Source organism: Acinonyx jubatus, chromosome B3, assembly GCF_027475565.1.
Source record: "Acinonyx jubatus isolate Ajub_Pintada_27869175 chromosome B3, VMU_Ajub_asm_v1.0, whole genome shotgun sequence".
NCBI classification, from domain to species: Eukaryota; Metazoa; Chordata; class Mammalia; order Carnivora; family Felidae; genus Acinonyx; species Acinonyx jubatus.
In genome coordinates, this window is record NC_069386.1 from 104,171,231 (window position 1) to 104,193,602 (window position 22,372).

The 22,372-nt window shown below is 41.3% G+C and overlaps 1 protein-coding gene across 6 annotated transcripts in view; it reads left to right on the forward strand.

The window, feature by feature from the left end:
* The window catches only part of DAAM1 (dishevelled associated activator of morphogenesis 1), a 174,296-nt gene extending 154,372 nt beyond the window's left edge, over nt 1-19,924 (forward strand). For all 6 annotated transcript variants that reach the window (XM_015071838.3, XM_053224497.1, XM_027065825.2 and 3 more), the window contains 7 exons: nt 1,366-1,454; nt 2,314-2,482; nt 6,355-6,462; nt 8,337-8,397; nt 12,148-12,279; nt 15,717-15,887; nt 17,169-19,924. In XM_015071838.3, coding sequence (XP_014927324.1) covers nt 1,366-1,454; nt 2,314-2,482; nt 6,355-6,462; nt 8,337-8,397; nt 12,148-12,279; nt 15,717-15,887; nt 17,169-17,378 — 940 coding nt within the window. In that variant the 3' untranslated portion in view covers nt 17,379-19,924. The remainder of the gene's footprint in view (nt 1-1,365; nt 1,455-2,313; nt 2,483-6,354; nt 6,463-8,336; nt 8,398-12,147; nt 12,280-15,716; nt 15,888-17,168) is intronic.
* Nucleotides 19,925-22,372: the final 2,448 nt, after the last annotated feature.

The window sequence follows — 22,372 nt, forward strand, 5'->3', positions numbered from 1 at the left end:
CTAATCAATCATGGCATACTTCCCGTGAAGCCTTGGCAAGCATTTTCAACCCCTCTCCAGAAAGCCCAGAGGCAGCCACTGCTTCATAATTTTGTTTGGCATGTGAGCTGAGTCTCTTTGCCATCCCCAGCCTGGAAATTTGATTCTGCATTAGACAAGGACCAGTGGTCCTGAGACTCTCAGTCACCCCCAGGGCAGCACTCTTCCCCTGAATATCAAAGGCCTACAAGTGTAGCTCAGGTGAACGTATCTCTCGCTGTACGTTTCTACCATATCCAGAATTATTTTGTTGTTTGTCCATCCCAACTTGTCATTTTGTATATATACTACTGTAGGACAAAGGATGGTTTTGGAATTTTGACAAGTGGGCCTAGCAACCCTGTGTATCAATAAGTAGATGGTCACTTGCGTAGCTGCCATTTTGTCATTGTCTAGCTCTGTGCATGCATCGTCCCATTTGATCCTCTCATCTGCCCTGCCAAGAGGGCTGGTAAGTAGGGAGGTATTCTCTTCCATGTAATGGAGGAGTTAAGTTACCTGCCAAAGGTCACCTAATAAGAGGAGAACCTGGACTGCAAACCCAGGTCTGCCTGATTATATGGTATCATTTTGGAGGAGGGGCTACTGAACTGAAGTTTCCACTAGAGAGCAGGTAGGGCAGTGGTTTGGTTTCAGAAGACCTGGGCAAGATTAAGCCTCTGCCCTCGCCCCTCAGCAGCAGCAACCTATCTTACTGATGACCAGGCCGCTTTGCACCCTCTTATCTTTGGTCACCAGTTGCCATCTTGAAGGCACAGCCTACCAGCCCTGAGGGGAGCAGATAGGGAGCTAACTGTAAAGAAAGAGGAAGGTTTGGGGACATGAGTGGGGAGAAGATGAAGAGAGAATGCCGGAGACAAGTTTTACTCCACAGCTTTGCCAAAGGCAAACTTTGTGGAAAGTTAAGTATAGGAGAGACATAGGAAACAGCCCCTTATGTGCAGCAGAATGGGGAGGTTTTGCATTCTCATTCCTTTTTATCTCTTCTGTCTTCACAAGAGCTGCTGGGACTCTGAGGAAAGGGAGGTGGCAACTCTCCTTTTCTTTTAGCAGTTGCCTGACCTGGTTAGAGCTAAGGACCCTGCTGCCATTGCCCAAATACCTCCTGTTGGTCAGAGGGAAATGGGCTCTCCAGGCGAAGTGACCTCATTTCCTGTCCAGCAGGGGAATTGTGCAGGCTTGTGTGTGTGTGTGTGTGTGTGTGTGTGAGAGAGAGTGTGAGTGTTGGGGGGGTGGTGCTCTAAGGCACCTCCACCTCCGTATCCATTAAGTGAACATAGATAATATATTAAGTAGATGTTCATTAGTCCATGCTTGCTCTTACAGCATCAATCATTACCAGCAAAGACTGCAATCGCTGTACTTCAAAAAGAAGTTTGCAGAGCGTGTGGCAGAAGTGAAACCTAAAGTAGAAGGTAAAGTCAGGCCTCCAGATTGAAAGTGATGTTCATCTTAAGTGCCCATTTGCAACTGCAACCCAAGTGCAGGTAGTAAACAGCATCCCTTGGGTGATTTTTTTTTTTTTTTTTTTTTTTGCTTAAAATCTTTTGAAATCGTGATAAGTAATTACTTAATGTCTGCCCTTGGCCCTGTGGCCCAGCCCGGGTTCTGGAGCCCACAGCACATCTCCTGAGCTCCTCTGTAGAATCAGGCTTTTAACATCCTGGATGTTGGTGAGAACGTATCTGACCGCTACTAGCATTAAACCTGTAGCCAGCTTTATTGCAATGGTGCCTTACTAGATATTTCTAAGGGAAGATTTGAGGCTATTAAATTTTTAAGTGTTTGAAAAAAGGGGCATCTGAAGAACACAGCCACAGAATGCAGGCTGGACTCAGGACCCTGCTCAAGCCCCAGTCCCTGAGGACACCTGCAAGCTATAACATGAAACACATTTGGCCAGTTTTTCTGTCAATAGAATTGATCAGTTATCCTCTCAGTCTTACTCATACCAGGCAAGAAAGTGTTTGCAGAGGAATGTGGGAAATGCAATCACTGTCTCATATATCCCTGCTTACAGTTGATGAGCCAGTCAAGAAAAGGACTAAGAAAGGATAGGCTTGTGCGGCTGTGGGTCTCTTGAGCAACGTGAGCTGGCTCTCCCTGTCCCCTTGCTCTTTGCTTCTAGGTTAGGTGTCTTGTAAGTGCTCCCTGGTAGTCTAGTGACCCAGGCTTACATCGTCCATGTCTGCTCCCAGGTGTGTGGATTTAGGCTGGGTGTCCCTGGAAAGTCCTGGTGGTAGTAGTTGTGTTTATGTGTGCTTTGTTTTGAAGCAATTCGTTCTGGCTCAGAAGAGGTGTTTAGGAGCAACGCCCTGAAGCAGTTGCTAGAAGTGGTTTTGGCATTTGGGAATTACATGAATAAAGGCCAAAGAGGCAATGCGTATGGATTCAAGATATCCAGCCTAAACAAGATTGCTGACACAAAATCTAGTATTGACAAGTAAGTATGGTATCTTCCAACACTTGGAGGATCCAGGAGCTTAGGTCAGGACCCCTCTGGGCCTCCTGGGCCTCCCTGATCCTGCAGCCTCTGGTTTGCTGGTCTCCTGCTCATGCTCTTTCCTTCTCTCCAAGAGAGAAGTGACCTCTCTTCTCTCACATTTATAAATATCCCTAAATTCCCATTGGGCCAATGATCCTTCATCCATTTTCAGTCCCCAGGGATATCAGCCAGTCTAAGTTTTGGGGTTTTCTTGGGTAAACTTTTTGTTATAGTATAATACACTAAGGACAAGTCCACTGGTCTTAAATTTCACAAATTGGACACCTCTGTATAACTAGTCCCCAGAACAAGAAACAGAATGTGACCCACATGCTGCTGGTCTCCTCATGACCTCTCCCAGTCACAACCCCTCCACAGAGAACTGTGTTCTAGGGAAAAGAGAAAACTGACAGCCGATGATGGGAAGCTTGTTGGGCTTTTAGGGTATGTCTTCCTTTATACATTGACGCTAGCGGCTATAAAAACGGATGGGGTCTAAGTGCATTTTGGCTGTTGGTATTAAGCCTCTGCTCCCAAGACTCCTCAGAATGCTTCCTAGAAAGTGTAAAAGTGAACAGATTCTTGTTAGAAACACTGAGAGGTAGAAATGCTCTGGTGTCATTAACAGGATCGTTAGGCATAGTAACCCCAGTTTCCCTGAGAGCCCTATTTGTCTAAGGTTCTTACTGACTTCAAAGCCATTTGCCCAGTTGTCTCTAAGGGAAACTTCTCTGCATCCAAATTCGTTTTAAAAATAGGCTGTTCATCGTAATTATTCCTAACTAGCAAGGGCTTTTTACTCTATATTTTCTATAAGGTTAGTGATGCATAGCATTATGGCAACCCTGAATCCATCCTATAAAGAAATAAGCAGGGTGGGGGAGCCTGGGTGGCTCAGTCGGTTAAACATCTGTCTCTTGGTTTTGGCTCAGGTCATGATCTCATGGTTCTCGAGTTTGGCGCTGCTTCAGGCTCTGTGATGGCAGCACGAAGCCTGCTTTGGGGATTCCTTCCTCTCTCTGTGCCCACCCGCCCCCCCTCCACTCACACTTGCTCTCTTTCAAATAAATAAACTTTAAAAAAAGAAATAAGCAGTGAGTGTGTTAAGTTGTAGGGCTAAACCTTATTTTTTGCATCATGTAGAGATAGATTAACAAAGGGCAGCTGTTCTATCACCACCTTATTTTTAATGTGAGCATTTGTTCCTTCCAGAGCACTTTCATATTTGATTGTGTGAAGTGTACGGGCCAAGTGCTACATTGCCTACTGTCAGATAAAGAAACTGAGGCAATGTCAAGTGGCTCATTTAGTCTGCCTAAGATCACAAGCAAGATATTTGGTCTCACAGGTATTTGACACCTGTCCTATTGTCCCCACCTCTACTCTAACAACAGATGGATCTTATTTGTAGGTTGTAGTAGGTAACTGCAACATCTCACCTGCATATAAGCAGCAGTCACCTTTTTTCTTTTTTTCTTTTCTTTTTTTTTTTTTTTATTTTATTTTAGAGAGTCCATGCAAGCAGTGGGGTGGTGAGGGGAAGAGAGGGAGAGGGAGGAAGGGAGGGAGCAAATCGTAAGCAGGCTCAGTGCAAAGCCCAACATGGGGCTTGATCCCACAACCCTTGGGATCATGACCTGAACCGAACTGTAGAATCGGATGCTTCACTGACTGAGCCACCCAGGCACCCAAGAGCAGTCACCTTTTTTGAGGAAGGTGTTCTCTTCAACCGGGCTTATAAGTTGGAGAGGAAAGAGACCTTTACTACCATTTAGGTCTCCTCTCTCTCTCTCCCCCCCACCCTCCCCTAATACCTTCTGCCATTACCTATCAGCCATTACTGATAACCTGGCACTTACTATGTGATTATCTCCTTATCGAAGTTATTACAGAATTTATCTAATACACAAGCCTTTTCAAAACAATAAATTAAAAATATTTCTGTTCTTTTTTTCCCTCTTCTTCCTGTGAATATTTGGTCCCTGGAAATAGTACCAGTGTCTTCTAAACCCTTAGTGCCTAAGCACAGTGCCTTGTTTATAAGCAGTCACTCATTAAATGTCAGTTGAATCTTATCAAACTGCACAAGGGTGGGACATTGCGCATGAGGGACACATTGACTCTGCATTAAAGGCTTGTTTCCAGTTATACCAGCGAAAAATCAAATGTGTGGCTGTTGAGTTGTTTTCATTCTTTAAGAACTTACATTCAGTCGAATTAGGTGTTACTTGGATAGCACACAAATGTGAGTGCTCTGATCTAGGTTGAAGTCTTTCTACATGAAGAAAAGTATATATGGTTAATTAAGTTCCCTCCGAATCACAAAGCATCTCTGTGAAACAGTGAAGAGAAATGGCTCCGCTCTGTCTCGTGACAGTCGCTGGGATCTTACTTCCTCACACAGCAGGCACATGGGCTGATGCTCAGCTTCTGGGAGCAGCAGAATTGAAGTGGAAGGATACCAGCTCAGTGTCTGCAAAGGAAATGGCCAGAATATTAGCCACCGATTTACTTGGCTGAGCTATTGTTTTCTAATTATTTCTTGAGAGCAAGAAAGATAGAAAAAAAAAATTTTTCACGTGTGGGTCAGTTGACTCAGGAATGGGATTGCCTTGGCGTCTATGAAGATGCAAGGGTAACCAGAAGTGGAAAGCATTTCGTTGTTGTTGGAAAGGAAATGGTTTGACAACTCTGCTTCATGGTAGTTGGGGGTGGATGGGACTGTTGGGATGTAGCATCACGAGTTAACAAATTGCCTACAAATTACGGACATGTTTTTAAAGAATTACATTTGTGTCCTCCTGATTATGGTAACTTTCAGTAGACTAGTGGTTCTTGATCCTGGCTCTTAGAATTACCAGGGAGTTTTTAAAAATACCCATGCCTGGCCCCACCTCATTCCAGTGAAATGAATCTCAGGTTGGCCCAGGCATCCAGGGCCCAGGTGACTGTAATGTGCATTGGAGTCAGGGACAACAGGACCAGACTGCTACAGCTTTGCCTAACAGACAGTGTTATCAGACATCCACTTTTTCAACCCAGGTCAGTCAGGGTTCAGTGCTGTCACCACCAAAGAGGGAGCTGGGTTTTACAGTTAGGAGCTCAAGTGTTGCTAAAATTAGGAAATGGATTTTTGGCTGCAAAGATGTCATAGCCATGATGGCACAGTCCTGGTCCACTTCCAGGACCAGCCCTAAAGCAGGAGGCCTTCTAACTTCCTGAACGTCCTTTGCTACAACAGCAAAACAATCGAGTCAGAAGGGAAAAAAGCTAACAAAATGAGTCAGAGGATTGGGGGGTGGGGGGGCAGAGGGAGGGAGTTATCGAAGAATTGAAAAAGCTTAAATGAGAATTATCAATAAATTCTTATCAGTGAGTTGCTGCTCTGTGCTTTGAGATTTGAAAAATAGCTATCCTTTTCAGTGAATTAAACATCCCTCCGTCCCCACCCCAGCTGGCCCCATCCCGTTGTCATGAACCTCAGGCACACCTTGCCTTTGGGAGGATGCGCTGTGAAGCTATGTCCCCACTGGCAGTGGTTCCAATTCATTTCTGTCATCCAGATTTTGAAGGATGTTTCTTATGAGCCAAAGTAGTAATTCTTATCCCCTTCCCTTTTAGAAGAGATATGCTTCCTTTCATCGTAAGTTATGTAAATCCCATGTAGGCCCTCCCCTTATCCCCTTCTCTTGAGAATCCCTGCCTTAAAGGAATCTCCAAATTTTAAAATGAATGCAGGAGTATAGCATTCTTGCAGGTTGAGCCACTTGGATATGCAAATCATATGCAGATATTAACCATGTTTAATACTTTTTCCTCCTTTATTGTAGGAATATTACACTTCTGCACTATCTCATAACCATTGTGGAAAATAAATACCCCAAGGTCCTCAATCTAAATGAAGAACTGCGGGACATTCCTCAAGCAGCAAAAGTAAAGTAAGTATTTCCCATGAATTGTTTTAGTCTTTTAAATCACTTGGACTGTGCTTTAGCTATTGAGGTGGTCAGCTGGCATCGCGTGAAGAGGGTCCTTCTGTTTGCTTTCCCCTGAGTAGCATATGAAGTAAAGTTTGAATCCTATCCAAGTCACTGAAATATGTTGCATACTTTTGAATATATATGTATATATATGAATACACACACACACATACATGTTTTGTATTTCCTTTGGATTACTCCTGCATGCAATTTTTAACCGCCAGGAAACCCAATTTTCTGGGTTATTAAGAGTATAAGAAAGGAATACAGTTTCACTAGTACTTTTAAAAGGTAGTTCTGTTACATACAGGTAGGAGCACTCTTAGTTAATGAGGAAACATGGCTAAGCAAATAGAACGTAAATGTCAGGGCGTTGCTAGTAATTTTCACATGTGCACACACTCTCAGAAACCAAGGCAGCCTTTTAATGGAAAGCAGTCTTTATGCAAATGAAGAAACTAAAAATAAAATGGAAAGTTGCCAAACTTTCACCACAGACTTCACACCACTTTTCAGAGACTGAAGAGCAGGCAGTTTTCCTTGTTGTTCTTCCCTCCTGCTTTTGGCCCTTTAAAAAAAAAATAAATGCACAGGGGCGCCTGGGTGGCTCAGGCGGTTAAGCATCCAACTCTTGACTCCGGCTCAGGTCATGATCTCGCAGTTCATGGGTTTGAGCCCCACGTCAGGCTCTATGCTGAGAGCACAGAGCCTGCTTCGGATTCTTTCTCTCCCTCTCTCTTCTCTGCCCCTCCCCTGCTTGTGCTCTCTCTCTCTGTCTCTGTCTCTCTCTCTCTCAAAATAAATGTACTTAAAAGAATTAAAAAAATAGGCGTGCCTGGTGGCTCAGTCGGTTAAGTGTGCGACTTCAGCTCAGGTCATGATCTTGCAGTTTATGGGTTTGATCCCTGCCTGGTGCTCTGTGCTGACAACTCAGAGCCTGGAACTGCTTTGGATTTTGTGCCTCCCTCTCTCTCTGCCCCCTCCTGTTTGTGCTCGCTCTCTCGCTCTCTCTCTCTCAAAAATAAAAAATTTTAATAAATAAAAAGAATTAAAAAATAAATGTGTGTATTTAAAACTATCTTTTGCAGTGAATTTGAAAAGTATGATGAAGAGTAGGTTAATTTTTTTCCCTCTTTTTGTAGACTTTGGTAGAAATGTGAGACATGAAATTAAAATGTTAAAGTAAATGACATTTTGGTGAATTTGCTTACATCTGAATTATCCACAAGATTCATGTTATAATCTCTGAGGTCTAAAAGCCTTCAGATAGAAAGTTTTATGGGAGAAATCCAGGAAACTTTCTCTATAAAAAGAGACAATGAGATCTAGTTAGTACAACTTGAAGAAATACCATTGTTGATTGAAATTTAAGCCATCACCTTGTAATACTCACATTACCAGAGCTTCAGTGAAAAGCGGTGCCCTAATTATGAAGAATACAATGTGAGCATGATTGTGGATAAGGCGGTTTCTTTTACTTGTTCGAAAGGAGCTATGTATGGCAAAATATTTATTTCTACATGTGATAATTGGCTTAAGTGAGATTTTTGTGAAATTGAAACATGAATTATTTTTGTAGAGATGACAGGCATTTCTGCTCTTTTTAATCTATAAAATGTACCTACTGGCTGTGGAAAACAAAAACCATAAGTCCATGTTTAAATTGCTTAAGTTTAAAATTTTATCTTTCTGTGAGATCTGAGCATGGAAGGGAATTTTGAACATTGAAAATACACTAGGGTGGACTTCCAAGCATGAGATATGTGAACCCATTATTTATTTAATACATACAAGTCGCATGTTGGTTACTAAAATGTTGCTATTTACAACAGCATGACTGAGCTGGACAAAGAAATAAGTACCTTGAGAAGTGGCTTGAAAGCAGTAGAGATGGTAAGTACGTGTTTCTTCTGATTCCCAGTCTCGCCGCTGCTGCGAGTGCTGATGATATCCGGCATGGTGGTCTGCCCAGCATAAACATTTACTGATTAAAAAAAAAAAAAAGAAAAAGGAAAACAACAGCAACGAGGAAGCAAAGGCTGGCTGTGTTACCCTGGCGACTCAGCTGCAGGATGTCCTGGGGTGTCACCGGAGCAGGAACTGGGAAGCTAGGGTCACACTGATTTCCCACCTGTAAGGCAGGACTCATTAAAGTGGGTTTGGCCAGATAAGGATACCCTCAGTGTCCATGTTCTGTTAACAAGTGATGTTCAGAAAATGGGTGATCAGCATTGAGGAGGGCTCTTGTTGGGATGAGCACTGGGTGTTTGTATGTAAGCAATGAATCATGGGAATCTACCCCCAAAACCAAGAGCACACTGTATACACTATATGTTAGCCAACTTGACAATAAATTGTATTTAAAAAAAAAAAAAAAAAAAAAAAAGAATAAGGAAAGGAGGCATCAAAGGGAGGGAAGAAGTTAATGGTCATTTTTGCAGGCGACCACACTATAACAAAAGCCTTGAAAATGTGTGTCACTATAAAACCAGTGATTGTATTTATAAGGATTGTTCTGAGCATGTGATTAAAGACATGCCAAAGGAAAACAAAACAAAAACAAGTGAGTGATGTTCACTCTCAGTAGAGCAGTGGAACACCTCTCTTGTGTTGAAGTTGGTCCTTTGGGGAGTATTTATTGAGTAGACACTTGGGCGTACAGTCCGTTTTCTAGACGAGGGGTCACGATGATTCCGACTCCTTCCCTCCGGGTGTTGAAATGGCCAAGAGCAGTGAGTCCAGCTAACGTTCACAGTTACTCAGCCTGGCCACGTCCAGATAAGCACAGTGGTTACAAAAATGCCTTGAGGAAGAAGGGTGGACTTGGCTAGTCCAAAACTTGTGGAATGACTGGCATTGATTAGAGGAAGGTTCTCTTCTGAAAGAGATGAACTTCGAGCTGTGGCTTAGAAGGAGGGTGGCGTAGGAGCACCTGAGTGGTTCATTCGGTTATGCTGCCAGCTCTTGATTTCTGCTCAGGTCATGATATCACAGCTCATGAGTTCAAGCCCCGCACTGGGCTTTGTGCTGACGGCACAGAGACTGCTTGGGATTCTGTCTGTCTCTCTCTCTCTCTCTCTTTCTCTATTTCTCCCTCAAAATAAATTTAAAAATTTTTTTTTTATTCTAAAAAAAGAAGGAGGGTGGGGTAAACTTAGTTACATAGGAGTGAGGTTGTCCCTGGTGTGCAAAACTATCTGGGCCGGGCCTCTGTGGAAGGAAAGCAGGCCACCCTGCTGGAGGCAGAGGAGTGGGTGCACTTAAACATGACTGTGTGGGCAGAGTGCCACATGGATACCACACAGCACTGCCACCAGTGAGGAGGGGCCGGTCAGGACAAGAAACTTGCTTAGGAGAGTGATCCTCACTCCGGTCTGGTACTTGACAAAGGAGACTGTTCTTCAGGCAGCTTAACAAGGTGGCCCCTCTCTTAAGTATCTTTCAGGTCGTGTATCAGTAATGCCATGAAGAACCTCCTTCCTTTCTCCTGCCGTAGAAAGCAGTTGACTTCATGGAAGACATAGCTCTAATAAAAGTTAAAGTCACAATATCTAATCTTTTCCTGTTTTTTATAAATCGGAAGCTTGTAAGGCTCCCCCCCCCCACCGCCCCCTTTGTGGCCGGGCATGGGGAGGATGCTCTTTCAAAAGGAAAGGGAGATGAACTGAATGAAATATTTCTGCCAACCCCAATGGGTCAAGACACTGAGTGAGCGAGTAGGATGGTCCTCCTCAGATTTCAGAGGCCCAACGGGCTCAGGGCAGTTTGGGATAAGGCTTTTTTTTTTTTTTTTTTTTTTTTTTTACAGCCTTCTCTTCATTCCCATTTCCTCCCAGTGGAAGTCTTTCTTGAGACTAGTGCGGCAGTGATGACACAGCCCTAAAGCCTGATAATGGATCCTCTGACCTTTGCATCTAAACTAGCTCAGAGCAAGACATGGAGGGGGGAGGAGGGTCCAAGGAGGTCTTGTGTTTGGGGTTTATTAAAGGTGGTTTTGCTTAAATCTGTCCAGCACCTGGGTCATGTACACTAACACACTTCTTGTAAGAAAGGGGCTACAGGAGCCTTCCCCTCCCCCTGGCAGCATGCATGTCAAGATGTAGCCCTGGAAGGAAATATTGGGAGGCAGACCTTGGCCTATCTAAATATTCATGTATCCCGGTTGTGCTTTACACAATTCAGTTATACTGCTTGAAGATAGCAAAGTTGGAATTCATCTTCTGCCTTTGAATGAAAAAGAATAATACGTTTATGAAATACTTTCAAATTACTCTCCTATCTCTGTACCTCACATACATACATGTTCACTTGCAAGGCCAAAGTCCTAGAATCATGGCAGTTTATTCCAATCAAAGCAAGTTCCATACTTTCTAAATTTCTACTTGTTATTTCCTTGATTCTCATGGTGATCTGGATATTGCCTGCCTTTTGTCAAAGAAGGAACTGAGGCCAAGGCCACTTGTCATGGACAAGAACCAAATCCGTGGTGGAGCTGAATCAGAACCATAGCCTGTGACTTCTACACTCCTGCTTGTTAGTACCTCCACCAAAGCACGTATAGAATATAGAACCAGATTAAGTCATTGGTAGGCAAGATGGTTGTTACTGAGACTGTGCAGAGTCAGACAGATCTGACCTCAAATTCTGGCTCTATCGTGTTTCAGCTACTAGACTCTTGAGCCAGGAATTTAATCCCTCTACACCTGAATTTATGTGTCTGTACAATTAGAATAATAATCCCTCACTCATAGAGGGTGAGATAAAGAAAGTGCATCTGGCAATGGTTGAAATTAATTACGAAAATTAGATTTGAATAATCTGTATGTTCATCACCCTGGTAATGGAGAATATGGATAACTAACAAGGCACTAATACTCCTGCCTGCCTGTTCACAAAAACAAAATGGTGTAGACAAGAATAAAAATGGGAGACAATTATGGTGCCAAACATGACAGTTGAAATCCCACTGACCCAGATATCGTCATGTAGCCTCAATATAGCCAGAGGGAAAGAAGGAAAAACCAAGCAACCAGAATTCTGAGCACAGAGTATCAACAGATTAAATTCTCTTGCTTTCAGTCACACACCCTTTGAATCTAATTTGCTGTTTATTTAACTTCTATTAATTGTATCCGAGTGCTAATCTGCTTATATCCTAAAGCTGGGATACGAAATCTCAGGGGCACCTGGGTGGCTCAGTCAATTGAGCATCCAACTCTTGGTGTCTCAGCTCAGGTCATGATCCCAGGGTCATGGGATTGAGTGTTGCATCGGGCTTCACACTAAGTGTGGAGCCTGCTTAAGATTCTCCCTCCCTTCCCCCCCCTTTCTCCCCCCTCTGCTCCCCCTCCGCTTGTGCTCTCTAAAATTAAAAAAAAAAAAATCACACCAATAAAGGGCTCCAACCATTGGTACATTGCAGTTTGCAAATATGTGCGCGCACAGGGGCACGGCTTGGGCATGGCTCAGGCATTGTGGGCAGAGGGGCAGAGGGAGCTAGGGCATCACAAAATGGTTTGGAGTAGGTTCTGATGTGTTCACCATTCAGACTTGCTACATTTGAGGCATATGGAAAATTAGACAAGGTGTGTGTGCATCTGCATTTGAAGCCCACCTTGACATTATCCATTTCCTGTGTCGAAGGAGCTGGAATATCAAAAGTCTCAGCCCCCACAACCCGGAGATAAGTTTGTGTCTGTTGTCAGCCAGTTCATCACAGTAGCCAGCTTCAGCTTCTCTGATGTCGAAGACCTTCTAGCAGAAGCTAAAGACCTGGTAAGTTTCCCGTTGCATACCGAGTGTTGTTTGACAGGGCTGACACTTCAGGTATTCTGTATTTTCATATCTAGGACTGTGATCAATTGGAACACACCCCTTTTTGTCTAACCTATGTTGCCCTTAGGTTAGCAAGACCTCGAAGTATCTGGATGGTATAAAACCAGAAAATATTCTGCAGTTTTCTCTTGGTTGATATTGGTTGTCTTGTTGTTGATATTGACTTGTCTCTGGAAACCAGAAAAGCGTCGATTATGAAAACCAGAGGCCAGATAAAGTGTGAGATCAGGTGTGACCAAGGCCAAGTGTCTTAGTAGCTGTAAGTTATATGCTCTCCTGAGATAGAGACTTCAGGCAGGATATTCCCTCTTGAACTCTCCAGCAGACCTTATTAAAGGAGATACACTTTAATTCACAGCCTCATTACAAGAGGCATATGTTTTAATAATACGGTGCTTTTTATGAGTTTTGCTATTTAAAATGCTGTTTGCCTCTAAAAGAAAAGTTTTCGTTGGCTAATAACCAAGACCTTAACTCCTCGTTATTTCCTCTTCCAAAATACATACCCATTTATATACATGTACACATTGTCTCATTTTTCTCTCACCCCCCCCCCTTCTCATAGTTAAATAAATCATATCAGGCCCCTATGCCACCCTGTTGAGTTCTTCCTCACTGCTCATCTCTCAGTTGCCATAATACTCTTTTGCTTTAACTTGATCTTTCCTTTGAAACTTGAGTAATGGATGTCATTCCCTGTAGCCACCTGTTTAGTAATAGATATAGATGATTGTTTATGTAAAGTGCACACACAACTGCTTAAAGTTCGGAAGAAGATCGTATTAGGATACGTTAGCTAGTCTCAACAGTAAACCTGACCTCCAACATTATTAAATAAATGGAAAGAGAATATATGTTCAGATGACTGCTGTTAAAAGTCCCATGACTGATGCCAGCAACCTCCACTGTGATAGTCCCCACCCATGTCTTATGTGTGCCTCCTGTACAGGAGGGAAGGGACCCTTCCCCGTCCCCCACTCCAAACCAGGCAGTACAGAATCTACTTCATTAAGGACTCAAGAATTTTTATAAGAATCAACTCTACAGTTAATTTTTGAGGTAAAAACACATGCTTGTGCACAACCTACTTTTAAAAAAATTTTAGTGTGGGAACTTTAGTCTGGGAACATTAGTCTGGGACTAGTTTTCTTCAGATTTTTAAGACTAAAATACACATGACTTCATCATCACTAGAATTCCTAGATAAAAAGATCATTCAGGATGGCTTGAAGTGCATGAACTTGAGTGTTTTAGAAACTCAGTTGTAGGCTGTCTAATGCCATTTTGCTCATACCAGAACTTTTAGAAATTAGCTTATAAAGCCATGAAGGCAGGCTAGAGCTCTGTGCGTGTCATGTGAACAATGTATTTTTCCCTAAAGAACTCTGATGTCTAGTAGATTGTTTCCAAATAAGTAAAGCATTGAGAACAACTCAGTGAAGAGAAAAATGGTAAAAGCACATTTTTATTATACATTTAAAGATGTGAAATAACAATTATAAAATGTCATGTGCACACACATCTATTACTTCATAGTTTTATCTCAGAATAAACGTTGAGGGGGAATTGGAGGAAGGTGATCAAAAAGTACAAGCTTCCAGTGATAAGATCGATGAATATAGGGGTTGTAATGTACAAGGTGATGACTCTAGGGAACAGTGCTGCATGCTCTTCGTGAAAGTTGTTAAGAGAGTAGACACTTCCGTGTGTGTGTATGAGGTGATGGATGTTAACTTATTGCGGTAATCATTTCACAATATATGTAAGTCATGTCGTCATGCCATACACCTTAATTTTATACAGTGCTGCATGTCAATTATATTTCATAAAAACTAGGGGAAAAGAAAATACTGAAAAGGTTTCCTTTAGGGAGATAGTACTAGCAAAATATCAGAAAAAAAAATATAAAGGCAAGTAATGCAAGAAAAATAAAAGCAATTAGAAATTCATGGGTTGGAGGCAGTGCATAAACACTTCATATGCTAAATGAAAATTAAAGATCTGGAAAATGTTAGGTAGTTGATGAGGCATAGGGATTAGGAATTCATTTGACTCTGAAGCTGTAAACACCATCCTTAGTAGCTCAGGAGTAACAGCATCGGATCCTTACAGGGGGAAGAAAAATTCCAGCAAACAGTATGACTGGCATTGAACATTATTTAGATAGTCATGATACCGCTAAGACTCCTGAAAGCATGCGATCTTGAGTTCCGAAGATAACTGCCAGAAGAAGTAAAACCAGAAGAGTACAACACAGGGAACAATAACGTTTGGTGACAGATGGGGACTGCACTTTGCCTCATGAGCACTGACTACCGTATGCAGTTGTTGAATCCTTACATTGTATACCTGAAACTAATATAACACTGTATGTTAAGTGTACTTCACTTTAAAGAACTAAAATACAATGTTAAGTAAACTGACACATTCACCAGTCAAAAAAAAAAGAAAGAAAGAAAATCAAAAGAAAAGAAAACTTGAGGTGTTGAGGTGCTTGGATGGCTCAGTCGGTTAGGCATCCAACTCTTGGTTTCAGCTCAGGCCATGATCTCACAGTTTGAGTTCGAGACCAAGTATCAGTGCAGAGCCCAGTTGAGATTCACTCTCTCTCAAAATCAATAAATAAACATGAAAAAAAAAAATAAAAGAAAGAACTGAAGAGACTGGTGATACTATTTTGTTACTATATCCATATGTTTGTATTAACTTTTTTAAATTCTCCCTTAATATTTTGCTCTTACGGTGTTTTAAGAGGATTTGTATTGAAAGGGGTTGCAAAACAAAGGATTTGGAATAAAATTGTATTCTCGGTCCTAAAGTAGGGGTTTCATTAATGATCCCATAGTCAGTTGTTTTCTAATTGAGACCCAGGAAATATCACAACACGAGCAGCTACACAACATGATCAGGGAAAGCAGCTAAGAAGGCCTGGGTCCCATTTGTTTTTGATATTAACCATATGGCACCAATAAATGATATTAAACTACTTCAAAGAAAAGTTGAAAGTACAAGTTTCCCTACCCCTGCTGAGTTTGCTGTTAGTTTTATGTCTTGAGTGCTCTGCCCTACGATATTTTGCTTTCTTGTTTTTACTACTGTTTAGTTAATAAAAAGTCATAGTAGGTAATCATTGGTGTTAGGCTGAAATGAGGTGGAAATGAATAAATGGTTTCAAAAGTTGAGGAGTATTAATTTTTTTTTACTTTACACATGAGTGATAGGCTTGTTCAGCAGCCAAAGATAAATACAGGCTCACTAAAATCCAGTAAGTTATATTTGACTCTTCCTGCGCTTCACTCCTTCTAGAGAGAGAGATTTCTGTTTGATCACAGAATTCTCTCACAACACTGAACTTCTTAAAACCTCCTTTCTTCCAGTTTACTAAAGCAGTGAAACACTTTGGAGAAGAGGCTGGCAAAATCCAGCCGGATGAGTTCTTTGGCATTTTTGATCAGTTTCTCCAAGCTGTGTCGGAAGCCAAACAAGAGAATGAAAACATGAGAAAGAAGAAGGAGGAAGAGGAACGCCGTGCTCGCATGGAGGCTCAGGTAAGAAAATGTTGAAACTGGCCGTTTCCAGCTCCTGGAAGTTCAGTGCTGCGGCTCCTTGGTTTGTGGACCGTGCTGCGATGTGCCAGCAGGAGGGAGGGCATTTTATGCTTCTGGGAGCTTAAATCGGTGTAAGTTTCTCTTGGGCAACCTGGCAGTGTATATCCGAAGCCTGAGAAAATATATCCACATCCTCTGATCTGGAGTTCCATTTCTTACAAATTATTCTAAAGAAATAATCATAAATTTGCACAAAGAGAATAGTAGTCTTTACAGTAGTTCGACCTGGAAACAACCTAAATGTTTACCAAGCAGGCAGTAGTTTTAAATGCAATAATAGCTACATAATGGAATGTTTATGCAGTCCTTAAAAATCGTATTTTTAAAAAATATTTAATAGGGGCGCCTGGGTGGCTCAGTTGATTAAGCGGCCAACTCTTGGTTTCTGCTCAGGTCATGATCTCACAGTTCATGCGTTCGAGTCCTGCATCGGGCTCTGTGCTGCCAGTGCAGAGCCTGCTTGGGATTCTCTGCCTCCCTGTCTCTCTGTCCTTCCCGGCTCATGCTGTCTCTTTCTCAAAATAAATAAATAAACTTAAAAAAAAAATTGATACAAAAAAGCTTATAAATGTATTTCTATATGAAATCTTTTTCTTTTTTAATAAGGTAAGTTTTAATAAGGATAAATGATAGTGGTGGGCTATACCCCCAAAAGGTTCACAATGCTTTATCTCTTAACAGTAGGATTAAGAATGATTTTCCCTCATTTGTTTATATGAATTATCTAAGTTTTCTAAAATGCACATGTATAATTTGGCTTTTAATAGTAGTAAATTGTATGGAGCAGGCTCCAGGCACCCACAGGAAATTCAAGCTAAGCCTTTGATGTAAGGAGAGTGGCCTAATGAGCATTTGCTTTAGTGTCTCATAGAAAGCAATATCTGGGGTCTGTTTAATAGTGATAACTTTCTGGTTCCATTATAGAAATATGAATTGCCTCGACTGCTCTTGTTTTAACTTGAATATCATGAGGTTTACCTAGATTCTAGACAATGAGTGTCTAATCACAGAGTAGTGGTCATTTTTCATCATTATTCATTGCTTCTCAAATGAGACCTCATGTCCCAATTACCCCTGTCTTGTGACGTCCAGGGGGCTTAGCAGCCATAGATGCACATGGGTTGATGTGGCTGAAGCAACGCTATATTTCAGACTTCCTCTCCACCGAAAACAAAGCACAACATTTTGACGCTTCTCTAAGAGGTTGCTTTCTCTTTGCAGCTCAAAGAACAGCGTGAAAGGGAACGTAAAATGAGGAAAGCAAAAGAGAATAGTGAAGAAGGTGGAGAGTTCGATGACCTGGTTTCAGCTTTACGCTCAGGAGAAGTGTTTGACAAAGACCTTTCTAAACTGAAACGGAACCGCAAGCGTATTACCAACCAGATGACGGACAGCAGCCGAGAGAGACCCGTCACGAAACTTAATTTCTAATTTTCCTTGGATACTTTTTTAGGAAGCTCATTAGCAGCCCTTTGAAGTGACTAGAACTTTTCATTACACTGCCTTGCAATCCAAACAGTGGCAATTTCTTCCTTCATCTGTGAGTGAATGCGTGAATGTGTGTGTATGTAAATGTATGTGTACATATATATTAAAAAATGTATATAGAAGTCTGAGTGTTGTCTGGAGACCTATATGTATGGTTAAAAACAAAACTCTGTGTTAATGTATGTGCTCAGAAACCCTTTGTGTATGCATTCATATTGAGTATGGCTCATTTTCTTCCCCTGAACACCATGGCTGTTCAGAAGCACAATGCTGTCTCCTGAAAGAGATGACAGAGACATTCCCTAGAGTAAAAAAGAAAAACAAAAGCAAAAAAAAGAAAAAAAAGAAGAAAAAAAAAAGGCTTGAGAAATATTTTATGGTTTCCAAGCTTGGTATACTTAGAAATTATTTTCACTGGGGAAACTGGTGTTGGAAAAATATAGATTTAAAATGGTTTTTGATAGTTGACGATGTGATGCTGGTGTAGAGCATCAGTAATTAAGAGGAACCAGCTTAGAATTTCTGACATTGGTGTGGGGGTGCAGGCTGTAAATGTTTATTGAGAATATCTCGCACACAATCTGAATTATGTAGAATATCAATCAGACTCTTTTTTAGGAATTTACAACACGGGCATCAATTTTGTTTCCTAATTTCATCGCGTTCTCTGCCAAGCGCTCTTGAAGATTTCTTTACATGGCTTTTGAAAAGAACACTATTTATCTACATGCAATTCGTGCTCTTGTTAAAAAACAAGATCGCCAGAATGTGCTTGTTGTTCTAACAATGTAGGTATATAAACTTTAAAAATAAAATTTCCCACCCAAGACCTAAAAGGAGGAATTCTCTGAAGGGGTAAAAAATTATTTAAATTTTTTTATGGGGTGCCTTTTTTTTTTTCTTTTGTATCTTCTATTTTGTAGGACAAGGGTGCATCTTCTGTCAATATGAGTCTGGACTAAAGGACACTTAGCGAATGCACAAAATGCCAACAACACCAACAGAGATGCCAAGATCTATTTATCTCTAAGTATGTTTGAAATGGTTTGTTGTTTATATGTTGTCATTTTAAATTGTGTGTCAGTAAAGCTACCTGTAAAATTTCAGTCCAAAAGATAAAGCTCTCAGGGAGAAATGAATAAAAACAATGAACATTAGAAAATAAAATATAGATGCTTACCATTAACCTACCAACTCTTAATATCCTTAAATTATATATAAAGAGGACTGTTACTTTTTTGGTTTTTTTGGGTTTTTTTTTTTTTTTTGGCTTTGCTTTATTTATTTGTAGTGGGGGAGGGAGGGGCTAAGATTCTCTCTTTTCTTTCTATCAATCCTGTTGTGGTTGGGTTTCCTGTGGAGAGAGTAGTTTGTCCTGTTGCACTAGAACATTATTTACTCACGAAATTGAGTTTTTCAGTCAGTTAACAAATATTTATTAAACACCTACTCTGTGCCAGGCTTAGTAGGGCTACAGTGATAAGCAAGACAAAGTCCCTGCCCCCAAGGAGCTCATGTTCTAACGGGGATAAAGGGGTGAATAGAATACTAATAGGCGCTGTACAGGAATCATGCTATTTAAAAATACTTTGTATAAACTTTAATGCTTGGTGCAGATGGCGAGGCCCTGCACTGGGTGAAAGCTGTGAAGTAGTGCTCAACGAGTTGTCAAGAGCAGTGGTTTTACGTTTTGTCCCCCTTCATTGCGAACTTAGAGACTTTCTACACGTTTTATGGAAGTAAATGACTCTAGCACATGAAACAGTCATAAAAACACAGCAGAGGTTGTGTTCCCCAGCCCCTAGTTACCAAGGTCTGCAGATACACCCAGTTAGAGGTGCAGACAGAGATTTGCTCCAAAAGGCTTGGAGAGGAGGAGTGGGATATGATGAGGGATGTGTCTCTTCCTTAACTAAAGTGCCTCTATCTTCTTTTCTATTCATAGCAGGAGAAATTTGGTCTGGCTCAATTTTGGAACTGTATTTTGAAAATGGCTTTGTTTTACAGTTTAAGGAATGGACAAGTGGATGAAGTGTCACCTAAAGGAGCAAGTTCGCGTAGCCTGTCCCTCTTGCCCTTGGTAATCATCCTCATTTTGATACGGCCATCCTGGTAGGCCTCCTTTGCCATTTCCATTCTTGGTTTCTTTTCCCAAAAGCTTTGTGCAGGTAATTCCATGTGCCATTGTTGGAAAAAAAAAAAAAAATCTACTTTTTAGATTGGTGCTGGTGTAAGTAGCCACTTTTCTCTCTTGGGTGTGTATTTTAAAGGTTTTTGTTTGTTTTTTTAAATTAATGCCAAAAAGAAAGCATTATAATTTGTAAACTTAATTATATGTCTTGTATCTTATTAGCTTAGTAGTTGGAACCACTTAGTCTTTAGGTGCAAGACTGTTGTTACAGTATCAAGAAAAAAAATGTTGTATGTGTCATGAGATTGTACATTTTTTTTAAAAAAGGAATATGCAATAAAGAGATGAATTCATTGGGTGTATGTATATGCTTTCGATGAGTTATTAGAACATTGCCAAACGTCTTTTTACTTTGCACTATTAAATATTGCAAATTGTTTAGTAAGTCAAAAATACATATTTTTAAATTTGTACATCCTGGCTGGACCTAGAAGGGTATAGTTTTCTGCTATGGTAGCATCTGATATGTCCACAGACCTATGCTACCTCTTTCTGTCACTTTTCTATAACCTCTCTGTATGACTCCGTAGAGTTATACGGTTGCCCAGTAGGACTACTAGTGAATAATTCAACTTGGGGTATAAAAAAGAATGTCTAGTCTCTAGAATCAAAGCCTTTTTTATTTTGAAGTGTTTCCTTTTTAAAAATTAATTTATTAGGGGCACCTGGGTGGCTCCCGGCATGATCTCGCAGTTCTTGAGTTCAAACCCCGTGTGGGGCTTGCTGCTGTCCGCACAGAGCCTGCTTCACATCCTGTCCCCCTCTCTCTCTGCCCCTCCACTGCTCACGCTCTCTCTCAAAAAATAAATAAAACATTAAAATATATATAGGATACACGTCAGTATCAGAAGTGTCACCTGTATAGAACAAGGGATGTGTTTCGTATCCTCTGAAAATTGGGCTTTTTCTTGGCCACATCACTTGGGCTGCCTGGCCATCCTCAGCCCAATTTGAAGTCAAGCTGAAAACAAATTGTCCTGGTGGTTGATAGAGGACCCGAGCCCTTCTGATCTTTGGAATAGACTCATGATGGTCTAAACATTGCCATCCATCTTGCATTTCTTCTAGTCAATGGATACTGCATGGTATCCAAAGACTACTACTTTTCTCTTATGCTGGCCTTCAGGTGGGAGAGAGCCTTCTGCATGTTAGATATTTTATTGCAAACTACAAACTAATGTACAATTACCAATTTATACATTTGAGGGTGGAGCTACATACAAAACCATCTAAACCTCAGTTGCTTATGGAGTATTGCATATGGAAAAAAATAGGAAACTTTTAGATCACTGTGTTTCCTTTTATGTCTTCAATTTACCCTAAAAAAATAACTTCGGGGTACAATATGTTTCTGTTAAGAGGATGAAGCTATCTGACCCCTCCAAGATTTTGCCCATTTTCTGTAACCTACCGTAGGTTTATGTGAGGCAAAATGATAATCTTTATTAAACCAGTTTAGACAATTATTCAAAGAGTTCTGAAAGAATTTTCTATGAATTTTTTTTTTAATAACATCAACTGTTGCCTACCAAGTAGTAAACCTAAAATAAGAACTACTAAGGCTTAACAGCTACTTGATAACATTCAGTTCCAAAAACACTAGCTATCTTCAAGAACTTTTGGACTATGTGTAGGTCTAAGTCAGGGTTCTGGGGCTTTTCACACTGGAGTCATTTATAGATCATCACTATGTTGGTCTGGGTGCCCATTTTCTCAAAGTGTCGTGTACATTGGTTTGTTTCTATAGCCCTGCGCCCCTATTAATATGAACTCTACTGAAGTTTAAAAGCCTGGTGAGTCTATAATTAAGAGATGGCTTAAAATCTCTCATTCTTTACCTTGGAGAGAGTTTGGAACCCCCGGAGGAAGGAGTTTCCTGTTTATAAGGATTTTCATGTTTTCCATAGCAAAGACCAGTCACAATTATTTTTCACTAGTCTTGGGGGCGGGTGGGGGAAACCTCAGATCTAACCTTTGGTCTTTTCCCTGACACGCTTTTGTCTACTCCGCTCAACTATGTTTCCATGGTGTCAAACAAACAACACAGACATAGGATTGCACACTAGGAGTTTTTGACAAAGGAGATCCTTATTTTTAATCAAACCTTTTATGCCTCCCCCCCCCCCCCCGCCACCATGGGAAAAGAAGAGGTTCCCAAGTATGAATTTCTCATTTACATAAAGTGTTTTTTATGCTTCTATGCCTACAGTTTCATTTACTGGAAGGTGGAAGAAACCATTCTGTACTGATCTTCCATGCCATCTCCCATTTCATTTACACCCATTACACTGCTGTGGCGAAGGAATCGCAGCCCCCCCCCCCCCACCCCGCCCGACCATGGGATGGTGAGCATCTCTTGTTAGTGTCCTTGCCCCATTCCCCTACCCCCACCTCCAGTGTGGAGAAACTTTCCTGAGTCTAATCAGATTTGGGAAGCACCCTGACTGTCCTGGGATGAGAAGGGGTGCCCAGAAAGGAAGTGATTGTAGTGCTGAGCAATGACGACTCAGGAAGACAGACACAGGGGAGAGGAGGTGTCTCCACCAGCTGCATAAAAAGAGAAAAGCCCATGTATGGATGGCCAAGACACTTCCCTACCAAGTCAGGTCAAGTTGCCCTACTCCCTTTTACATACCCCCCTTTGCTAAACTCCCTTTGATGACTTATCGTGCCCTTTGACTTCCCCCAGTTCATTCACATCTGTGTGTATCACCACAAAAAGCCCAGCAGAGTAGTTTCTCATACT